This window comes from Ahaetulla prasina, chromosome 7, assembly GCF_028640845.1.
Source record: "Ahaetulla prasina isolate Xishuangbanna chromosome 7, ASM2864084v1, whole genome shotgun sequence".
Taxonomy (NCBI): domain Eukaryota; kingdom Metazoa; phylum Chordata; class Lepidosauria; order Squamata; family Colubridae; genus Ahaetulla; species Ahaetulla prasina.
The window spans coordinates 11,715,080-11,732,611 of NC_080545.1; the positions used below are offsets into that span (position 1 = coordinate 11,715,080).

Sequence of the window (17,532 nt, forward strand, 5' to 3'; positions counted from 1 at the left end):
ATTCTATTCTATTCCTATTCCTATTCCTATTCCTATTCCTATTCCTATTCCTATTCCTATTCCTATTCTGCTCTATTCTATTCTGAGTATTTTTATTTGTTCTGATCTCTGGTCTATGACTTTAATAAACTAAACTGAACTGAGTACGCCCTTTGGGAACGTTATTGCTCATCCGGGTCTAAAAGCCATTTGGAAGAACAGCGTGTAAATAATCCTTGCATGTAAAGGAAAGAATTAGATTTGCTTTATTACCGCTTCTTTATCTCAGCAGATAATAAGTGCAACAAGAAGAATAAATAATAGTAGCAGCAACAATCAGAACAAGCCCAGTAGTCATTGTACTGGTATTTTCCTTCGGTTGGGATTTCCAAGAGGCTTACATTCAAAGTATATCATGTTTCTCTTGATCTTGCCAAGAACAGCTTAATAATAATCAGGCTGTTTTTTCGTCTCCCTCCCGACGAGGAGAAAAGTTGACTCCGGTGTTGCTGCCTTCGGAGAAATCTGAAAAGATAAGGATCAGTGAGTCAGGTCAGCCTCGTGAAGATATTATCTGGGCTGAGGGGAAAAGAGCCAAAAGCAACGTGCAATAAAACTGGGGTTGGTCATTAAGGAGCTCATCTGATCTAGGGTTGTCCACAAAGCCCTCCACAAAGCCCTCCACCCCTCGCATCCTGGACATAAACTGTTTTAACTCCTACCCTCAAAACGACGCTATAGAGCACTGCACACCAGAACAACTAGACACAAGAACAGTTTTTCCCCCGAAGGCCATCACTCTGCTAAACAAATAATTCCCTCAACACTGTCAAACTATTTACTGAATCTGCACTACTATTAATCGTTTCATAGTTCCCATCACCAATCTCTTTCCACTTATGACTGTATGACTGTAACTTGTTGCTGGCAATCCTTATGATTTATATTGATATACTGACCGTCAATTGTGTTGTAAATGTTGTACCTTGATGAACGTATCTTTTCTTTTATGTACACCGAGAGCATATGCACCAAGACAAATTCCTTGTGTGTCCAATCACACTTGGCCAATAAAAATTCTATTCTATTCTATTCTATTCTATTCTATTCTATTCTATTCTATTCTATTCTATTCTATTCTATTCTATTCTATTTGGTGTCCTCCTTGGGCTCATCATTGCAGAACACACGTCCCATGCTCCCTTGCTCTCCCTCCGTCTTCTATCGCAGTAAAGCAGGGGTAGGGAACGATGACCCTTTTATGGCTTGTGGACTTCAACTCCCAGAATTCCTGAGCCAGCCATCCATGCATGCATGGCTGGCTCGGGAATTCTGAGTGTTTATTTATTTATTTATTTAGTCGCAACAGTATATATAAGCATTGACATGTTACAACTATATAATATATAAGCATATATATGAGCGTAAGTATGTAATAACTATATTAATTGGATATAATAGGAAACAATAGGACAGGAACGGTAGGCACGTTTGTGCTCTTATGCACGCCCCTTATAGTCCTCTTAGGAATGGGGTGAGGTCAATGGGCCGCGGTGTGGCTCAGGCTGTAAGAAGCCTGTTATTAAAATACAGCTGCCTGCAATTACTGCAGGTTCTAGTCCCACCAGGCCCAAGGTTGACTCAGCCTTCCATCCTTTATAAGGTAGATAAAATGAGGACCCAGATTGTTGGGGGGGCAATAAGTTGACTTTGTATATAAATATACAAATAGGATGAAACTATTGCCTTACACAAAGTAAGCCGCCCTGAGTCTTCGGAGAAGGGCAGGATATAAATGTAAACAAACAAAAAAAAATAGATAGTTTTTGGTTAAAGCTGTTGGGATTTTGAGAAGAGGCCACAGAGTCAGGTAGTGAGTTCCAAGTGTTAATAACCCTGTTACAGAAGTCATATTTTCTGCAGTCAAGATTGAAACGGTTAACATTGAGTTTAAATCTATCGTTTGCTCTTGTATTGTTGCGATTGAAGTCCACAAGTCGTAAAAGGGGCATCGTTCCCCAACTTTGCAAGAAAAGAACCAGCCCAGGAGAGTGGGTTGCTGGGGGTTCGGGAGAACCTCTAGCTAAGATTCTGTGCAGTTTGGAGAACCCCCAAATACCACTCCTGGCTGGTTCTGCCCACCCCTCCTCTCCCCTCCCCGGAGTCCCAACATGGCCTGTTTTAGATGCAGGTAAGTGCAGGGGGGCTCGGGGAGGGTGAAAAATGGGCCTACAGGAACTTAAGGAAGGCCAGAAACGGGCCTGTTTCCAGCCTCCAGAGGGCCTCCAGAGCCTGGGGAGGCTGTTTTCGCCCTTTCGGAGGCTCGAAGAAAGCCTCCGGAGCCCAAGGATGGCAAAAATGCCCCCCCGCCCCGCTGTTGTGCAGGAGGCTGACTAGGCCACACCTACCCAGCAACCAGGCAGAGAACCCCTTGCTAAAATTTTTGAAGCCCACCCCTGAACCAGCCCCAAGGAATGGGCAGGCAATCGAAACGGTGGTTTTGGGTCATTGTGGGCTGGAGTCCTGAAAGACCAACTAAGGGACCAAAGTAGTAAGAGGATGGAGTCGGCACGGCCACCAAAGGAAGTCTTTGCTTATGTTATAAACATATAAAGAAAGGTTTCTGGAATTGGGTATGTCTAGTTTGACGAAAAGAAGGACAAGGGGTGACGTGATAGCAGTCTTCCAATATCTCAGGGGTTGCCCCAAAGAAGCTATTTTCCAAAGCACAAGAAGGCAGGGCAAGAAGCGATGGATGGAAACTAATCAAAGAGAGAAGCAACCTAGAACTTAGGGAGAAATTTCCTGACAGTGAGAACAATTAATCAGTGGAACAACTTGCCACCAGAAATTGTGAGCGCTCCATCACTGGAGGCTTTCAAAAAGAGACTGGACAACTGTTTGTTTGAAATGGCATAGGGTCTGCATGAGCAGGAAGTCGGCCTAGAAGACCTCCATTATTTTATGTCCTACGTTCTGTTCTTTGGTTCCCCCCAATGCTCTGCTCTTTCTTAAGGCTCCTTTCCTGGAAGAATGCATCCAAAGTCTTATTTTGATCAGACCCGCCAAGGGAAGAGCATCCTCTGCACCAACCTGGCAGCGATACACTCTCCATCTCCTGAGGACCATTGCCAGGATTGGAGTCCTCTTCTGCCAGCATCTTGAGCAGTGGCTGAGACGGGGGCTCCAGATTCATTGGCACCAGCGGCTTGGTGGTAAACAACAAGGTGGCACCAGGCCCAGGGGCCTTTGGCAGCTGGAGGAGGCAGGAGGTGGCAGGTAAGGTCTGGTTTGGGACAAAGGGTGCCTGCTGGGCAGAGCGCCCCGCAATCGTTGCCAAGCCAGAAAATGGTATCGGGGAGGAGAAGGAGTGGGTGAAGGATGGTCCTTGTGTGGAAATTTCATTCCATGGGAAAGCTTGAAAAGCAGGGACGTAACCTAAAGAAAGGAGGAAGAGAGAACAGCCATACGTTAATTTGCACCTGGGGGAAGGCCCCAACAACATCAACTAGCCCAGAAACAATTCTAACTAATGGTACAGGTAGCCCTCGACTTACGACCGGAAGAGCCCGATATTTTTGTCGCCATGTGAGACAGTTTAGGGAGTTTTGCCCCTATTTTACGACTTTTCTTGCTTAAGTGAAGCACCACAAGCAGTTGTTGTGGCTCCCGCCCCGAACCTGGCCCCATGCCAGAAAGTGACTTGGAGCCGGGCCTGCTGCCAGAAAGTGACTCGGACAGTGAGGGGGAAGGGCCGTCAGGACTTACCTCGGAAGCACCGGCTTTCCTGGATCAGCTCCAGGAGCCAGAAGCAGGCCAAGTGAAACAGATAACGAGGCCTCCTTCTCCTGAGTCTTTCTCCTCCCAGGCCACGCCTGCAGACCCAGCTGACAGCAGTCAGGCTTGGCTCAATCCCAGGTTTCGTAGGCAGGAGAGAAAGGAACGATAGAAACAGGGGAGGGGCAGGCCTAGGAAGTACTGAGTCATGGAGCCACACCTCACAGGATATAAAAGGCAGCAAGAGCTGGTGGGCCTCTTTGTATCAGGCAAATCCACGGATTGACTAGAGCTGAAGGTTGTGACTCACCAGCGTCTTGGCAGCTATCGAGGGCTCTTGGCAGACGCTGGCTCTTTTGCTGCCAGAGCTGATAAGAGCTGGCTAATTAAGCCATCGTTCGGACGGAGGCGAGGAGGACACAACAGCGGTTCAGTTGGTAACGCGGTTGTTAAGTGAATCTGGCTTTGTCAGAATGTTGAAAAAGGAGATCGCGTAAGACACACGCACACAAGTCACAGCAATGGTCATAAATACGAGTCGCTTGCCCAGTGTCTGAATTTTGATCAGGTGATCACGGGGATGCTGCCATGGTCGTAAGTGTGCAAAATGGTCAATTTTTCAGTGTTCGGTCACTAAATGAACTGTCCTTAAATCGAGGACATCCTGTATTGGATCGCCTCGCATATTTATACACTGATGTCTTGCCTAACGACTGAAATTTGGGGCTCAATTATGGTTGCACGTCGAGGACTGATTGTATCCTGTGAGGCGGGCTGGGCTGAGGGACAGTGAATCGCCCAAAGTCACCCAGGTAGCTTTCATGGCTAAAGTGGGATTAGAATTCACCGTCCGCCATTTACTAGCCTGAATGCCTTAAAACCATTAGATCAAATGGTTTGCAGGGGTTCGGGAGAACCTCTAGCTAAGATTCTATGCAGTTTGGAGAACCCCCGAATCCCACTCCTGGCTGGTCCCACCCACCCCTCCCCTCCCCTCCCAGGAGTCCCCATGTGGCCCATTTTGGATACAGGTAAGTGCAGGGTACGTGCGGAGGCTCAGGGAGGATGAAAAACCAGCCTACCAGAAGTTTGGGAAGGCCCGAAACAGGCCCGTTTCCAGCCTCTGGAGCCTGGGGAGGCCATTTTTGCCCTCCTGGAGGCTCAAGGAAAGCCTCCGGAGCCCGGGAAAGGCAAAAACAACCTCCCCCCGTGCTGTGGTGCAGGAGGCTGACTAGGCCACGCCCACCCAGAAACCGGGCAGAGAACCCCTAGTTAAAATTTTTGAAGCCCACCCCTGAAATAAACCTTCCTTGACATTAGGTTTCCTGTAGTTAACCTGACAAATATGCTGAAGTGATTAGCTGCTCTCTTCCTGAATCCCCCAAGTTTATTAACCAAGTCTAAACCTCTTGTTGTACTAAAGGTTCTGAAGAATTTAAGAAGCTTCTTGGGTGAGAAGCGAAACATTTTCAAGGGGAAAAAAAAAACCACACAAGGGAGTCGAGTTTCCTTTTGGAAAAACATCTTTGGGATAACCTGTCGTGTCCCACTCCTCCGCTGACGGCCGGGTCAGGGAAATCCGAATCAGGCTTGCCTCTGCAGCTCTGCCCAAAGTCCTAGCAAAGTCCTCAGAACAGGCAGGAGACCAGAAAGTGACTTCAGCAAGATAAGTTCGACTTTGCCTGACTCAGAGACTGCCAGAAAGCAGATCCTTTATATAGGCCACGGGGTGTGGCTCCATGACTCACCACTCATTAAGGCCTGCCCTTCCCTTCCTTCTGTTGCCTCCGCCTATCCAGTCTTCTGATGCGAGGGTCACTCCAATCAGCAGCTGTTGGAAATAAACTTTCCTCAGGCTCACATGCTGTGGAGGAGGGGGAGGGGTCTAGCTGCTCCGTTTGCCTGGGCATGGAGCCAGGGCTGGGGCCGGGGGGTGCTCCCTCCTCTGCAGCCTGCTTGGGCATGGAGCCAGGGCTGGGACCGGGAGGTGCCCCCTCCTCTTCAGCTTATCTGGGCATGGAGCCAGGACTGGGGCCGGGAGGCATACATTCCTCCGTGTTCGGGAGCAGATAAGAAGGCCCCGGCTGCTGTGAGAGCGGGCAAGACACAACATAACCGTGACCTGGATGATTGAGAATCTCCATAGACAAACTTCTTGTTATGGTCAGTCAGGACTGAACTGCATGTTGCTGAAGGCTAATTATGGGATTCCCCACAATCTCTTTGTGGAAGACAATATACAGGTAGTCCTCAACTTACAGCAGTTCATTTAGTGACCGTTACAAGTTAGAACGGCACTGAAAAGAGTGACGCCCGTTTTTCAACCTTACAACCGTTGCAGCGTTCCCATGATCAAAATTCAGACGCTTAGCAACTGGTTCATACTTACGACGGTTGCAGCGTCTCAGGGTCATGTGATCCACTTTTGCAACCTTCTGACAAGCTACTTCCATGGGGAATCCAGATTCACTTAACAACTGGGTTACTAACTTAAGAGCTGCAGTGATTCACTTAATAGCACGACAGCTTGTAAAATAGGACAACATTCATTTAACAAACGGTCTCATTTAACAATGGAAATTTGGGCCTCAAAATCTGGGTTAGAAATGTTAAGTTTACACAATCACAGAATCTAAGGGAAAATTTTTATAAGATGTTTTATAGATGGCACTTAGATCCCAAAAAATTATCATGTATGTATCCTGATATCCAAGCGAAATGTTGGAGGTGTGACTGTGACGACGCTACATATTTTCATATTTGGTGGACTTGCAAGAAAATTAAGGCCTTTTGGATAAGAATTTGGTGGGTTATTCAAAATGTCCTGAAGAAGAAGATAAAGTTCCTGCCGCAATTTTTCCTTTTGGGAATTATAACGGATTGTACAGGGATTGAGACTAAATTGATTCTGAATTTAATAACAGCAGCAAGGCTGTTGATTGGACAATATTTGAAGAAAAAAGAGCTACCTACAATATAGAAGAATGGATATTGAAAGTTACTAACTCGGCTGAGATGGCTAAAATCTCAGCCTTTTTGAAAGACAAAATGCAGGAAAGATATTTAATTGAATGGAAAAAATGGATTGATTATTTACAAAACAGATATCAGATTAAGAGATATCAGATTGCCTTTGAATAATTAGGATGTATTATTTTATGTAATGGGGGATTAGGAAATGAAAAGACTTGGATGAGGTTAATTGGATTAGAAGGGAAAATTTTATTTTATGTTTGGTTTATGTATAACAATACCTTGTGATTGATCCGGGAAGCCGGGGGTGGTGGTGGTGGTGGTGAAGGGAGGGGGGGGGAGTTTGCGGGGTGGGGGGAGGGGGGAAAAGTGGGAAAATGTTTTTGTTTGTTAAAACGTTTTCAATAAAAAAGGAAATTTGGGCCTCAATTATGGTCGTAAGTCAAGGACTACTGTAATTCACTTAACAACAGTGGCAACAAATGTTGTAAGATGGGGCAAAACTCACTTAACCAATGTGTTGTGGTCTGCCAGCAGCCTGCGGAGCTAACAGTAGAGTTGGGCTGGGGAGGACTATGGGCCAGTCCTGGAGTCAGGGGAAGGCCCAGACAAGGGCTCTGCGTCAGAGGCAGATAGGGTCAGGGCCATCTGGGAGCGATGCGCAGACTCCAGAGCCTCCAGAAGTGGACAGCAGAGAGGCAGAGGAACAGGAGAAGCCTGTTCCTAGTGCACGCATGCGAAGAGCTGCCAGAAGGCAAGAGCAGCTAAAGCAAAAAGGACGACTTGGGAGTAAGGCCAGGAGATGATTGGCCCCTCCCATAAGGCTTAAAAGAGCAGCAACGGCTCTTGGGCTCTTTGTAGGAAAGCAACATTGCTACATTGGTTTCTAGTCAGCGTCTCTTGTTTCTGAACTTCGTGGAGCTTTGCCAAGAAAAGCCTTTGGCAGGGTGCCAAAGCAGATAAAAGTTTGTGATAAGGCCGAAGGACTTTTTCTGAAGGACTTTGTTTTGGAATTAATTTGGACTAAGCTGGGAATGAAGTAATTCTCAGCTGTTCTAATAAAATAGGTTTATGTGTCTTTTATGCCTAAAGTGAGTCTAGGTGTTGTGACCCAGGTTCCTGGACCCGGACTCCTGGACTCGGATGATTCAGAAAGTGAGGGAGAAGACCTGGCCAGCCCTGCTTCTCTTGAGCCCTTTCCCTCCCTGGCACCCACTCAAAGGAGGAGGAGGGGCCGGCACAGCCTGATTCCATGGAGGCTCCTGCTGATTTGGCAACGCCCCAAGAACAGTTTTGGAGTGATGCAAGATTACGAGACGTGATCGCCTCAGCGCAGCAGCGGAAGAGTTGGGACAAAGCCAAGTCATAATTGTCATGCAGTGACATCTGCAGAGACTATAAATAGGAGGCGGGACTTCCTGGTTTTTTGTCTTGGACAAAGTAATGAGTTGGCGCGAGCTAATGAATTGGTGCGAGCTAACTGTTCCAATGGAGGGAAGAATATATTCGTGAGTAATTCTGGCCTTATCTATAATTTCCTCGTTATCTCCAGAAACTTGGCAGGCCCGTGGGTAGACGTGGCCAGGACATGTATCTATGTAAATAAAAGGAAAAAAGGAAGGCCTCTGACGGACTCTTTGCTGGGAGTATTGGGGGAACGGAAACAGAACACTAGGTCACAACACAATGTTTCACTCAGCGACATAAATTTTGGGCTCACTCGTGGCCGTTAGCTTGAGGAGCACCTGTAACACCAACGAAGGGGCTTTGCTTGCCTTTCCCCCACCCTTGAGAAAGAACTCGCGATACCGGACAGACCTTCTGTTAGGAGGTACTCACCTGAGCTCCCAGCGGAGGGCTGTAGCAGGAGATGAGTTCCTACGTGGTTCTGTAGGAAACCTTGAGAACACTCGGCTGCTCCGTAGGTCACGAGTCTGTTACTTCCAGGCAGCGAGAAAAATGTTGTGGACTTACTGGATGTAGCTGTTGTGAGTCGGACACTGGGCAAGGCGTTGCCAGAAAGGTGGATTGGGAAGTGAGACATCTCGTGCTGGGAATACTGGCCGGGCGGATGCAAACCAGGATGGCTACTTGGGTGGAACCAGGGGGCTTCAAGATTGATTGTAGGCTCCAACTGTTCAGGGTAATTGCAGTCCACAGCAGAACTGGCGCTCAGGTAGAAGAAAGAAAAGACATTCACCGGTTGTTGTTTAGAAGCAGGACTGAACAGCAGGACTGAGTCCTTATATCAGGGGTTTTAAAATTAAAGTTAAAGTGAACAATAACAGAGTTGGAAGGTACCTCGGAGGTCATCTAGTCCGACACCCTGCTCACGCAGCAGACCTATACTAGTTGATTCGAACAGGGGTGAAATGCTCCCAGTTCGGACCGGATCGCGTGATCCGGTAGCAATGGGGGCAGGTAGTTCGGAGAACTGGTAGCAAAAATCCATGCCCCCACCCACTGCCCAGCCTTGCTGTTTCTCTTCTGTCCCTGAAACGCTTGGTGGTGGTGATATAGCTGCAAACGGTCTTAAATGACTGCCGCAGCGCTTCAAAGGGCCACACTACAGCTGATCAGCGCTGTAGGCAGCTAGTAGACCGGGGCCTCTATTTTTCAAGAAGGTAGACCGGTGCCTGCCAAAAAAAGGCACTTGGTAGACCGGTGCCTCTCAGTAAAAGGCAATTGGTAGACCGGGGCCTCTATTTTTAAAGAAGGTAGACCGGTGCCTCCCAAGTTTTGTATACTTTTATTATTTTTATTATTTATTGTTATTGACCATGCCCATTCAGTCACCTGACCACCAAGCCACACCCACCAATTAAGCCACGCCCACAGAACCGGTAGGGAAAATTTTTAGATTTCACCCCTGGATTCGAACTGCCAACCTTTCTGATCGACAATCTCAGCATTTTAGCCACTGAGCCACTTAGCCAGGCTAGGTCAAACTCAAGGCCCGGGGGGGGGGGACGGATCCAACCAGTGGTGGGATTCAGCCAGTTCGCACCGCTTCGGGAGAACCGGTGGTTAACTGTCTGAGCAGTTTGGCAAACTGGTTGTTCGAAGAAATCCTTAGGGCAGAGAAATGGTTGTTACATTACTTGAATCCCTCCACTGGATCCAGCCCACAGGGTGCTTAGATCTGGCCCGCGGGACCGCCCTGGAAATATCAAAGGACCGGCCGATGATGCATCTGCCAGCGAAAACGGTGCCGGGGTGGGGTGGGGGCATAGACAGCTTTCTCGGGCTCCATTTTCGCTGGCAGAGAGCTAGCAAAACAAACTCAAAACAAAACAGGAGAAATGTTTTCCCCTTTTGCATTTGACCATGCAAGAAGAAAACAGGGAAAGGGAAAGGGAAAAAGAAAAGAAAAAGAAAAAGAAGGAAAGACGGGAAGGAAGAAGAAAGGAGAAAGAATAAAGGAGGGAGGGAAGGAAGGAAGGAAGGAAGGAAGGAAGGAAGGAAGGAAGGAAGGAAGGAAGGAAGGAGGGAGGGAGGAAAGGAAGGAAGGATATAATGAAAAATAGCACACGGCCACACAGGTTCCCCTGACATGACTGACTTTGAGCTGGCTACCCCCATCCTGGTCCCCCTCAAGGTCAAACACAACCCTGATATAACAATAATAACAATAACAACAGCAGAGTTGGAAGGGACCTTGGAGGCCTTCTAGTCCAACCCCCTGCCAGGCAGGAAACCCTACACCATCTCAGACAGATGGTTATCCAACATTTTCTTAAAAATTTCCAGTGTTGGAGCATTCACAACTTCTGCAGGCAAGTCATTCCACTTATTGATTGTTCTAACTGTCAGGAAATTTCTCCTTAATTCTAAGTTGCTTCTTTCCTTGATCAGTTTCCACCCATTGCTTCTTGTTCTACCCTCAGGTGCATTGGAGAACAGCCCGACTCCCTCTTCTTTGTGGCAGCCCGAGATATTGAAACACTGCTATCATGTCTCCCCTAGTCCTTCTTTTCATTAAACTAGACATACCGAGTTCCTGCAACTGTTCTTCATAGGTTTTAGCCTCCAGTGCCCTCATCATCTTTGTTGCTCTTCTCTGCACTCTTTCTAGAGTCTCAACATCTTATTCATATTGTGGTGACCAAAACTGGATGCAGTATTCCAAGTGTGGCCTTACCAAGGCATTGTAATGTGATACTAACGCTTCACGTGATCTTGATTCTATCCCTCTGTTTATGCAGCCCAGAATTGTGTTGGCTTTTTTGGCAGCTGCTGCACACTGCTGGCTCATAGCTAAATGGTTGTCCACTAGGACTCCAAGATCCCTCTCATAGGTACTACTACTGAGCAAGGTACCACATATACGGTACCTGTGCATTTTTTTTTTTGCCTAAATGTAGAACTTTACTTTTTTCACTCTTGAATTTCATTTTGTTAGATAGCGCCCAATGTTCAAGTCTGTCAAGATCTTTCTGTAACTTGAGCCTATCTTCTGGAGTGTTGGCTATTCCTGCCAGCTTGGTGTCATCTGCAAATTTGATGAGTTCCCCATCTATCCCCTCGTCCGAGTCATTGATGAAGATGTTGAAGAGTACTGGGCCTAAAACAGACTCTTGGCCCTCAATGAAATCGAGTTTGACACACAGACACACCCGCCGCTTTATATCATCATATAACATTATTGAGGTTATTCCAAAAGGATTCTCTTACGCAGGTAAGTTCTCAACTTACAACCATTCGTTTAGTGAAAGTTCAAAGCTACAACAGATTGAAAAAGAGTGACTTGCGAGCCCAAAATTGATGTTGCCGCGTGAGAAATCTGTTTAGCGAGTTTTGAACCCATTTTACAACTTTTCTTGCCACAGGTTTTTTTTTTTTATTATTTACATTTATACCCCGCCCTTCTCCGAAGACTCAGGGCGGCTTACAATGTATAAGGCAATAGTCTCATTCTATTTGTATATTTACAAAGCCAACTTATTGCCCCCCCAACAATCTGGGTCCTCATTTTACCTACCTTATAAAGGATGGAAGGCTGAGTCAACCTCGGGCCGGGCTTGAACCTGCAATAATTGCAGGCTGCTGTGTTCTAATAACAGGCTTCTAACAGCCTGAGCTATTCACGGCCCTTAAGTTGTTAAGGTGAATTGTTACGGATGTTAAGCCAGTAACATGGTTGTTAAATGAACCTGGATTCCCCATTGACTTTGCTTTGTTGCACTTCTATGACCATCCTCATGATCACGTGATCGAAATTCAGAGGCTGGGCAACTGGCATGTATTTATGACGGTTGCAGTATCCCGAGGGTCATGTGATCCCCTTTTGCAACCTCCTGGTAAGCCAAAGGGGAAGCCTGGTTTGCTTAACAACTGTTGTTACTAACTTAACAGCTGCAGCGATTCACTTAACAACGGCAGCCAGAAAGGACATAAAATGGGCCAAAGTTTGCTTAAGCACGGTCTTGCTTAGCCAATGAAATTCGTGGCTCAATTGTGGTCGTAAGTCGAGGACTACTTGCATTCAGAAACTGCTACAAAATGGAAACATGGCTTCAGTCCTGGGAAAGAAATGTTTCAGCTTGGCTCCTCCCCTGACTTCCTGAGATATTAGAGGGAAAGTAGGGAAAACGGAACAACATGTCAGGCCTGGAAACCATACTAGACTTTAGGGTTCCAGAGGCTGCCACATTTTTTCCCCTGAGGGGAAGAAGGCGGGTTGAGGGGTATGGTAACATTCTTCAAGCGGTCAAGGTCGGATGGTGTTCACATCTGCAGGAGGAGTGGCGAGAAGATATTCGAATGAACTGGGAGAACGTGGGACCATGTGACCAGCAAAGGGGTTAGGGGGGGTGGGACTCTTGGGGTTTGTATAACTGGGAAAAGAATCCGGAAGTTCAGTTTTGGAATTTCACTCATCGTGTGCCAGTTTCCTCATGCTAGTAAAGAGCTCTGAAAGACAATGGCTTCTGAGTTTTTTTTATGCAGAAGAGGTTTTTCTGGAACCTTGACTTGCAAGAATTCTATAACAATAGTCCACTTGCAAGAATTCTATAACAATAGTCCACTTGCAAGAATTCTATAACAATAGTCCACTTGCAAGAATTCTATAACAATAGTCCAGAGGTGGTATTCAGTCGGTTCGGACCGGTTCGAGCGAACCGGTAGTGGTGACTTGCTGGGCGAACCGGTTGCTCCAGTATATAAAGCCCACCTCTGCAATAGTCCTTCTCAACAAATGACAGGTAGTCCTCAACTTAGAACCACAACTGAGCCCAAAATATATGTGGCTAAGTGAGAAATTTGTTGAGTGAGCTTTGTCCCATTTTACGACTTTTCTGGCCACCTTTGCTAAGTGAATCGCTGCAGCTGTTAAATGGATTAGGTTGTTAAGTGAATCCGGCTTCCCCCTTGACTTTGAGGTCGCAAAAGGAGATCCCATGACTTCGGGACCACTGCAATTGTCATAAATATGAAGCAATAAATCTGACCGTGGGGATGCTATAACGGTTGTGTGAAAAACAGTCTTACGTCGCTTCTTTCAGTGACGTCGTAACTTTGAATGGTCACTAAATGAGCTGTTGTAAATCGAGGACTACCTGCACTCTATGCCGTATGCTAAGAAAACAAATAAATCACTATATAGACTCTACACTGTAATAAAGGAAAATATTTGTAGCTCAGGGTTGAAATAAGGGGCCCCTCTCTGAGTTTCTTGGTGGCTTTCTGGAAGACATTTCATTACCCAACTAGGTAACATCATCAGTGCTAGAACCAAGTCTGGACAGCACTATGTATCCCTCAGACTCTATACCATGTGTTGTGGTCCATCAGCAGCCTGCGGAATTGGCAGCAGAGTCAGACAGTGAAGAGGCTGGGGAGGAACATGGGCCAGTCCTGGAGTCTTGAGAAGGCCTGGATGAGGCCTCTGCGTCAGAGGCAGAGATGGGGCCAGGGCCGTCTGGGAGTTATGTGCAGACTCCGGAGCCTCCAGAGTCGGACCTCAGAAAGGCAGAGGAACAGGGGGAGCCTGTTCCCAGTGCGCACATGCACAGAGCTGCCAGAAGGCAAAAACAGTTAAAACAAAAGGGATGACTCAGGAGTAAGGCTTGGAGATGATTAAGACTTAAAAGAGGAGCAAAGGCAAGTGGGCCTTTGCAGGAAGCAACTGTTGTTAATTCTGTGCAGTTTAAAGTCTGAAGCTCTGTTTGATTCTGGACTCCGTGTGGCTTTGCTAATTAGAGAGCAACGTGGGTTGCGTGGCTTACAAGGAAGGAAAGGGCCCTGATTCCCTTCACAAGGTGCACCTGGGGATGGAGTTTAAAGGAGAGGCAGTTGGGAGGGGCGTTTGTTGGGAACAAACCCTGAATTAATCTGGTGTTGAGAGTTGTGGCTTGCATTCCTGGCATTCCCTCCTGACTGTCTGAATTACTGCCGTGCTACTGTGTGCTTATCTTGCCCTGCCGGAGTGATTGATTGCAATCAGTCTGCTTACAACGTTTAGATTGGAGTATCTGCAGCCAGAAGCTGCTGCAGGTTGGTGGGAGAGTTTTTCTCCAGGCCAGAGAGTAAACGGGACATTGGAGGCAAAGTTGATGCCAGTAAAGAGACTCATACTGGTTCTCTGTGTTGTCTTCGTGCCACACCCCGGGTCAACACAACTTGCTTACCTTTGACTCTGGATGCTGTAGGTGATGGCGTCGCTGGAGCTGCTCTCCTGGCTGGAAGGGCTGCATTCGCTGGCCAGGCTATCGTTCAGCATCAACGGAACTATGTGATGATTGGGGTTAAAGGCCATGTTGAAGGGAAGGTTGGTCCTGCGAATGGGCGGAGGGCTTGGAATAGCAGGAAAGAGCTCTTCCTGGAGAGATCCCAAGTAACTCTGAGAGGTGGTGGCTTTCGTCTGGACGGAGTCATAACAGCTCGTCTTGCTGGTCACCGAGGCGACTGCAAAGGAAGAAGAATGGAGGGAGATGAAAGACAAATGGAAAGACCAAGGAGTTCCCAGCAATTGTTGGCAGGAAAGAATATTGAAAGATCATCTCGTACCACAGTTCCCCAGATGCATGTAGTCCGGTCATGGAACAACTCATTGCTGGAGGATCAAGGAAAGTAAGAAGCGGCCCAGGTGTTAAGAAGTCAACAGAGGACTCAGGGTCAACAGAAGCTTTTAAGATGGAAATGTCAGGGTTCCAAGTAACACCTCCAATGAAAGAAGACTCCTTTGAAGTTCCTCAAAGTTCCACTTTATTAGAGATGTTCATATTGGCACATCTGGGAAAACCCAAATCTGAAAGCTTCCAGGTTTCCCCCACCCAAAGGAAAGTCCCAAGTCCCTGCCCAGCACCCACATGTCCATCACATGGTCCAATCCAAGCACCATCTCAACTGGAGATGCCTCCCAGTTCCAGCTGTCCAGGTGCAGGGCAACATGTCCTTGACTCTCTGAGAAAGGAATGTTATTATGATTATACATCACTCTGGCTCCATACAATCCCCCCACCCAGTTTCCCACTGCAGTAAATGTGGCAGGCCTGAAGGCCCAATGCAAAAGATGGCTTCCAGGCCTGACAGGAGAGACAAGCGGGCCATTGGTCGGCTTTGCAGCTGCACCGCCATGACCCCTTTCCAATCTCTTTTGATGGGGGCACTGTAGCCTCCGTTGATAATAGACCTCATCGATTTATTTATTTTTTTCTATTGATCTTTTTTTCCCCATCGTATGTTTCTTCCTCTTATTCTTAGCTGCCTCACCTTTTCCTTTCACAGTGTAGTCTTTTATTTTGTTATGGACACTAAATAATTGTACTCTTCAAGGATGAAGATTCTGGAGGATTAGAAAGGGGCTCGGAGGTTTTCCTTTCTTCCTTCCCTCCCTCCCTTTTTCATTATTTTATCTTCCTTCCCTTTTCTTTTTCCTTTCCTTCCTCCTTCTTTCCTTGCCTTTCCTTCCTCCTTCTCCTTTCCTTCCCTTCCTCCTCCTTTCCTTTCCCCTTCTTCTTTCCCTTCCAACCCTCCTCCTTTCCTTTCCCTTCCTTTTCCCATTCTTCTTTCCCTTCCCTTCCTTCTTATTTCCTTCCCTTTCTTCTCCTTTCCTTTATTTTCTCCTTCTTCTTTCCCTTTCCTTCCTCCTTCTCCTTTCCTTCCCTTTCTCCTTTATTTTCCTTTCCTCCCTTCCTCCTCCTCCTCTCCTCTCCCCTCCCCTTCTTTGTTTTATTTATATTTCACACTTCTTAACACCTATCTCCTTTGTAGTCTTTGGAAAGAAAGGCAGTGTCTTTAGGAATGAAAGGAATTTTGCATAACGGGGTGAGATCCCGTTACTTGTCCCAGCTTCTGCAGCTGCGCGGGTGATTGAGGGAGCACCACGTTGCTCCCGGGTAACACCACTCCTGCGCAATCTGCACTGGCTACCTGTGGTCTTCCGGGTGCACTTCAAGGTTTTGGTTACCACCTTCAAAGCGCTCCATGGCTTAGGGCCCAGGTACTTACGGGACCGCCTGCTGTTACCACATGCCTCCCACCGACCCGTGCGCTCTCACAGAGAGGGTCTTCTCAGGGTGCCGTCCGCCAAGCAGTGTCGGCTGGCGGCCCCCAGGGGAAGGGCCTTCTCTGTGGGAGCACCTACTCTCTGGAACGACCTTCCCCGCAGTTTACGCCAATTGCCTGACCTTCGGACCTTTCGCCGGGAACTGAAAACTTATTTATTTATCCAAGCGGGACTGGCCTGATTTTTAAATTCTAAATTTTAATTTTAAATTTTTAATTGTAATTTTATTGGGTATTTTATATGATCAATTGGACGGTTTTAATTTCGGCCTTTTATTGAATAAGTTTTTTAATTGTTATTTTAGTGTGTATATTAATTGTTTTAATGTAGGCTGTACACCGCCCTGAGTCCTTCGGGAGAAGGGCAGTATAAAAGTTTAAATAAATAAATAAATAAATAAATAAATAAACAAATTCTGCCAACCTAGCAGTTCAAAAGCTCGCACAAAAAATGCAAGTAGAAAAATAGGGACCATCTCTGGTGGGAAGATAACAGCGCTTCGTGCGCCTTTGGCGTTTAGTCATGCCGGCCACATGACCACGGAGACATCTTCGGACAGCGCTGGCTCTTCAGCTTTGAAACTGAGATGAGCACCGCCCCCTAGAGTCGGGAACGACTAGCACATAGGTGCGAGGGGAACCTTTACCTTTATCTTTAAAGGTTATGCATTGTTCTCTTTTTAGGGCTATACTGTATTTTCACATTGACTTTTATCTCCGTAAACTTAAAAGACTGTCCTCAAACAAGTATGATTAAATAAAATTCAATTAAGGGACAAAAGGTAGATTAATCCAGAAAGCCATGCCTCATCTTCAGCTGGAGACAAAGGCATATTTGTAGAGTCTTCGGTCCTAGTAGAAAGCTTTGAGATGCTCCGTATCTTTTCTTTAAAATAATTTTTTTAATTAATAGTAATTTTATTAATAGTAATTTTTTTTATTAAAGATTGTAATTACAACATCAAAAGCTAATTTGATGTTGGTCCTGCGAATGGGCGGGGCCAGCTAATACAAGCTAAAAAGGACAGAAGAATAAAATGAAAGATTGGAAGTGACCGGAAAGAAAGAAAAAAGCAAAGATAAAGAAACAGAAAGAAAAAAAATAATATAGCAAAAAAAAAATACACAAACAAGTGATTTCCTAACTTAATCACAAATATAAACAATCTCAGTAGCTTATTACCGTATTTTTCAGACTACAAGAAACACTTTTTTGTTTCCCAAAAGGGGGTGAAAATGTCTGTGTGTCTTTTATGGAACAAAAATTGCCAAAGCCCCGCCCACCTGCCAGCC

At 46.4% G+C, this 17,532-nt stretch overlaps 1 protein-coding gene across 1 annotated transcript; it reads right to left on the bottom strand.

The window, feature by feature from the left end:
- Window positions 1–367: 367 nt before the first annotated feature.
- On the bottom strand, window positions 368–14,494 carry LOC131201866 (uncharacterized). Its single transcript, XM_058190185.1, has 4 exons — window positions 14,361–14,494; window positions 8,569–8,894; window positions 3,073–3,417; window positions 368–504 (listed from the first exon to the last, which is right to left on the bottom strand). Exons 1-4 carry the CDS (start codon window positions 14,486–14,488, stop codon window positions 434–436), a joined length of 870 nt encoding a protein of 289 aa, XP_058046168.1. The 5' UTR covers window positions 14,489–14,494; the 3' UTR covers window positions 368–433.
- Between the last annotated feature and the right edge of the window lie 3,038 nt (window positions 14,495–17,532).